General features: G+C 46.7%; 1 protein-coding gene across 2 annotated transcripts in view; it reads left to right on the top strand.

The window, feature by feature from the left end:
* Positions 1–5419, top strand: part of RBM20 (RNA binding motif protein 20) — a 194136-nt gene extending 188717 nt beyond the window's left edge. For both annotated transcript variants that reach the window (XM_055352121.2, XM_004050092.5), the window contains exon 14: positions 1815–5419. In XM_055352121.2, the coding sequence (XP_055208096.2) occupies positions 1815–1925 (111 nt within the window). In that variant the 3' untranslated portion in view covers positions 1926–5419. The remainder of the gene's footprint in view (positions 1–1814) is intronic.
* The last annotated feature ends 581 nt before the right edge of the window (positions 5420–6000 follow it).

Below are 6000 nucleotides of genomic sequence, written 5' to 3' on the forward strand. Positions count from 1 at the left end.
CAGCCTGTGCTGTGCCCCACGGCTGGTCACGGCTCTGCAAGAACCCACCCAGAGTGATTCAGAACAACAGGTGGAGTCAGCGCTTGATAGGAAAACTAGATACCTGCTTGGCTCCAGTCCCTGGAGCGGAATGTGTCCGTGTACTGGGCGCTCATTCGCTTGCCTTCCTCAGCACACGGTTTACCCTCCCTGAGCCAAGGCAGAGGAGAACCCAGGCCCTCCATCAGCAGCTTCGCCTGCTGCCATCCACCGTTTGCTCTTCTCCTAGTCAGGCTGCACCCATTTCTGGAAGCCAACTGCAGTCTCTTCTATGGAGACAGCAGGCAGACCTGGTTATCTCACATACACCCTCTCATCTGACCCACACACCACCCCAGAAGGGAGGGTGAGGACAACAGTGTTCCTCCCATTTAACAGATTAGGCGTCTGAGGCTGGGAGAAGAGGAGTGGCTTTCTCCAACTCATATGGCTGGTGCTGCTAATAAGAAAAGCCAACATTACTGAGTGTTTATTCTGTGTCAAACGCTGTGCTGAATGCTTTTTGTTGCCTCTCTTCGACTTCACAGCAACCTTATGTTGTTGTTACTGTTATTCCCCTCCCTTCACAGATGTCAGAGATATTTGATAACTTGCTTGCTGAGGGATAGGATTGAACCCAGGTCATATGACTTCAAAGTGCACACACTTAACCACCGTACTGGTCTGCACCCTTCTGTCTCCTAATCCAGTGCTCTTTGCCTTTTCCTTGCTGCCCTGTCAGAGAACCCCAGCTGGGTCCTCAAACCTGTCCCAGTCTGCCTCACTGTGTTGACTCCAGATAGCCCAAGAGCAGCCCAACCTGCCTCATGGTGTTGGGCCGAGGCCAGTCATAGCAGTGAGTGTTCTGGGGTCATGCAGAGGCAGCCCTCAATGATAGAACAGACAGACCCATTTTTAAATCCATCAAAAGACCTCCAAGGCTCCCCACCCACTAGCCTGCCCTGACAGGAAACAGGTTGTTAAGAGTCTCAAATGTCAGGCCGTGGTGCTGTTTTGCACAATTGCCATAGGCCAGCGCTCATTTACCCTGCCTTCCAGCTTCCCTCCCTCTGCCTTTTAAGCATAGATATGTTGCCTAGAGCTTGGGCTGTTTCTGGAAAACAGAGTTGTTTTGGGAGTTAAATGAGCTTATTTAAGTCAAGCAGTTAGAACAGCACTTGACACTAGATAAGGGCTTTGGAAGTGTTTGCTATTATAGCTGTACTTTCTACTCTTTCTTTTCTTTTCTTTTCTTTTTTTCTTTTTCTTTTTTTTTTTTTTTAGGTGGAGTTTCACTCTTGTTGCCCAGGCTGGATTGCAACGGTGCGATCTCGGTTCACAGCAACCTCCGCCTCCCGGGTTCAAGTGATTCTCCTGCCTCAGCCTCCCGAGTAGCTGGGATTACAGGCATGTGCCACCACACCCAGCTAATTTTTTGTATTTTAATTAGAGACCGGGTTTCTCCATGTTGGTCAGGCTGGTCTCAACGCCCGACCTCAGGTGATCCACCCACCTCGGCCTCCCAAGTGCTGGGATTACAGGTGTGAGACACCACGCTCGGCCTGTACTTTCTATATTTTCTACAGGAGACATGTATTACTTGCAAGCTAACATAATGAGGTACTTAGCATAAGTTCTGTAGCCCCAGTGGGGATCTCTGAACCAGGAAAAGGGTAACCCCCACAGCTGGGCACAGATGCCAGGAGAGGGATGATTGAGGCATGTCCGCTCCTCTCCTCTCCATCTAGGTCCCTACTAACATGCCTCTTCCTCCACTTCCCCTCTTCTTTCCACAGAAATATTTGTCCCAGCTGGCCGAGGAGGGCCTCAAGGAGACCGAGGGGGCAGATAGCCCAAGGCCAGAGGACAGCGGAATCGTGCCGCGCTTTGAAAGGAAAAAGCTCTGATGCTTCTGCTTCTGCTGCTACTGCTGCTGCTGCAAGGTTGGAAAGGAGAGCTTGCCGAAGTGGGGCCTTCCTGATTCTGGGGACAGTCCTAAAGCCTGAGAGGAAGGAAAACCAAGCAGGGCACATTGCTTGGGCTTGTTCCCAGAGACTCAGTGAAATGCCCCTGATATGTCTCCAGGAGCAAGTCACCCAGGTGTGTCCAGCCCGCTGAGGGTCACCAACTCTCTCCCTGCTGACTCTTGTTTCTCTCAATCTTTCAATTCGTTTTCCTCTCTTTTCCTCTTGTTCTCTCTCTCCCTCCCTCCTTATGTGCCAAGGATCGTTTCCTTTTCACAAAACCCAACTTCTCAGGGATTTTCACGGTGTTTAAATTCTTGATAGGATATAACAGGTCAGGCCTGGCTGAGTCAGGCAAGGAAAAGGTTTAATGGAAACTCCTGGGTCAGGCGAACCCCTGCAGTGAGTCTATAGCAGTATCTCTGCCTGGTGTCCCATGTATCCCCTGCGTGAGGAGCTGAGTCAGGTCTGCAGTCCTGGTGAGGGGATATCACGGACAATTTGTTGGCAGAGCTGGGAGGGTCTTCATTAACCTCTTCCTCCAACTGGGCCATCCTTTTGAAAAGCCCCTGTTTTTAATAACTCTTTCGTCCTCTCAGTTATTCTAGAAACCTGCCAGACTTATGCCTTAAAGTAAAATTAAATGAATTTTAGAGAAGATGAAAAGAGCCCTTCATTTTGGAAGCTCTGATAAGTTTCCTCCAAACTTATTTCCCTCCTCTTGATTTCAGGAGATGTCAGGGTTTGTTCTATTCTGGACAATGAATTTGGTACAGATTCACTGTAATTAAATATAAAAACAGAAGCATCTTCCTCCAGCTAAAGCAGCAGTTGGTGTGGGCTTAGGTTGAATGCTGGCCTCTCTGCAAAGCACAGCTTTGGCTTGAGAGGTACAGCTCCAGGCTGTGGAAAACAGAGTTGTCTTGGGGGTTAAATGAGCTTATTTAAGTCAAGGAAACATCATCTGTCCTTGATTCAGCCTTGGTGCCTGCACTCTGGGGTACAACCACCTCACAATAGGATGGTTTTTAAATGGCCCCCCAGCTGGGGGAGAAGCTAAGGAAACAGAAGGCTGCAGATCCAAAGAGTGGCATTGAAGTTTGCTGGGTGTCTGTAGGTGGACCCTTTCTAGCTGGGCAGATAGTTGAGGGCTCCCTGAGTTTGACTGTGTGTGCAGACTTTGATACCAAAATGTTATGAAAAGTCGTGATTCCCACTGCTCTTTCTGGTACTGGAGGGTGGGTACCTTCAGGCTGTGGGGTCTCTAGCCTGATATTCCATTGAAAGGGTGTGGGATAAAGGTGCTGGGGGAAATGAGGCTCCACCATAGCCATAGAGAGGCCCTCGGGCAGGTAAGAAGGGAGCCTGGAGCTGTTTTCATGAGCAGAGATACTCTCCTGAAAGCACCCTTCATAGCTTAGCCCAGCAAAAATAAAACAAGGAAGACAGGTCACTCTCCCCTAGGCAGTTCCTGTTGTATCTGTTCCTGACCTTGGGCAGGCAGACTGAGAAGGGACTGTGTAGGGTTTTGTTTTGTTTTTTTTCATTTTCCTTTTTATGGCATGTGAGAGCATACTGTACATTCTGTCCTCTGTACTAATGGAGGAAGGGCAGAGAGATTAATTCAAGGCTAACATTTTATATCAGGTAACTGAGGCACACAAAGGGAACAAATGAAGAACATAAAATGATCAGTGTAAACCTGAAAGCACACAGTCATCGGCAAGGGACAGACTCATGGGAGCCGGTGAGAGAGAACAGTTAAGGCAAGCACCAGGGGAGAGCAGACCAACTTGAACAGATGTGATGTGGAGAGGTTGGAAGAAGCAAGAAACCTGAACTCATCATCAGGCTATTAAATAAAATTTATAGGAGGCTGTTGGTTTGGACTGAGCTCCTGCAATAGGCCCAACAGACCAAAACAAAAGGGAGTCACTCATGTTGAAGTTCTGTCTTCCAGGAAATCAGGAGAGAGAGAGAGAAAGAGAATAGCCAAATCCCCAAACAGGGCAGTTTTAACCAGCATGATGAAGTGTCCTTGGTTTTAATCTTTATAAGGAAAGCAGCTTTGAGATGACCAGTCTGGTTTTTGTTCTTTTTGTCTGCTTTCCTCAGCCCTTTTCTGTCTATAAAGCCAACCTCCTCCGCTCAGCTCATGGGAACACTCATTCTATTTTATAGAATGACATGTTGCCCAATTCTAGAATCAAAAATAAAAGCCAACTAAGATCTTTAAAGTAAATTTGTTGTAATTTTATCTTTTGAGAAGACCATATGGGGGCTGCTGAAAAGTTGGTATCTCAAATAAAGTCTGAAGATCATGGCTCAGCCCAGATTGTTCCCCTGGCCAACTCCGCAGGTTTGAACCTGGCATTCTGGACACCTGCTATGCCTCCTCCATTTCTCAGAAAACCTTTGATCTTGTGTGTCTTTCTTCCTACTGAAGGGAATTGTGGGGGCAGTTCCTTGGCCTTCTTGCTGAACTTTGCTGGAAATAGCCCACAATTTTTATCAGAGGTTAGAACTGTACATTATCAGAGAGACTGGACACTTTATCCCCTAGTAAAGTGGGAGAAGACTTTACCAGCTCATTCCACTCCACTCCGGCCTTCCCCCACCCCCCATCCCCAGCAGCATTTCCATGGAAATCCAGATGGTCGTGTAGTGTTATGGCTCTCTTGTGATAGAATGGCCTTCATATTGGAAAGCTAGGGAGAGCCCCTGGGAGGGAGGGAGATAAGGCGCTATCTGCATTCAATCAGAACCTTCCGTTTAAAATCATCTAAGAGTCTATACTTGTGTGTACATATGTATTTATTTTTATTTATTTTCATACAATTCCATTGGCATGGTCCTTCACCGACCCTATGATTTGCACTTTTTATTCCTATGTGTGCCACACACAATGCAGTATTAATGGCAACCAGGTAAATATTGATTTATTTTTTAAAGCTTTTCTTCAGTGTTTTGTCAACCATTTCAAAGTGTCTCCCAAAAAAGGATGCTGAAGAGCAATTGCTCCCTTAAGCAACAGATTCATATTTACCCCGGGTTAATACAACAAAAGGCCTGTATAATTTTCTTTTCATTGTTAACACCCAAAATAGCATCTATCTAGACAGTATCCCCAAAGAATTTGGAAAATCTGATGGTGTGAGCAGCAGCCGTTAGTATCAGGGTTTCCCATTCTTGGACAGTCCGAGGCTGTGACCTGTTAGATAATTAGATTATACTTGAACTGGACCAGAGTTTGTTTTTTGAATTTATGAGAAAAACCAAAACACTAAGTTAATTTAAGTTTGAACTTGTAAAGTATTGAAATTTGTTGAGTGTCCTATAAATTGTCACTACTTTTCCTGATCTGTATAACTGACTGCAAAGTGTTTGTTTTTACAAAAGAGAAACGATTTTTAATAAAGAGAATTTGAAAGCTGTGAGTGAGTGACTCTGTGTCATGCAGGGGTCCCTGACATTTGGCTGGGGAAGGCTCATCAAGCAGAAAGGTTGAGATTTGGTCCCTTTGAATTGCGAATTATTTTCAAGGGTTGAACAGAGAGGACAAAACAGGTTTTCTTAGGGCTCCAGTTAGGCTACCAGAGAGAATCAGAGATTCTCAGGGGTGATCCTCAGGGCATGAGTCTGACTAAGTGGGGGCTGCTGGCCTTTTGGAGGCTCAGATACGAACATTTCTTGGCCTCTTATAAACTCCTAGCTTTGCCACCCAGCGTCCTGCACCAGGGTTAGGCCATTTCTGTAAGTTCCATGCCCTGTGAAGATGAATATCTGGTGGTCAGTGCTGTAGTGGAAATAGCAGGCACAGACAGAGGCCTGGCCCTGCCCCTGTTAGCCCATGACTTCCTAAGGCCCGCTTCCTTGGGTGTAAAAGAAGATAAGAATATTACTTGCTCCGGGTGTGGTGGCTCATGCCTGTAATCCCAGCACTTTGGGAGGCCAAGGTGGGTGGATCACAAGGTCAGGAGATCGAGACCATCCTGGCCAACATGGTGAAACCCTGTCT

This window comes from Gorilla gorilla, chromosome 8 (assembly GCF_029281585.2).
Source record: "Gorilla gorilla gorilla isolate KB3781 chromosome 8, NHGRI_mGorGor1-v2.1_pri, whole genome shotgun sequence".
NCBI classification, from domain to species: domain Eukaryota; kingdom Metazoa; phylum Chordata; class Mammalia; order Primates; family Hominidae; genus Gorilla; species Gorilla gorilla.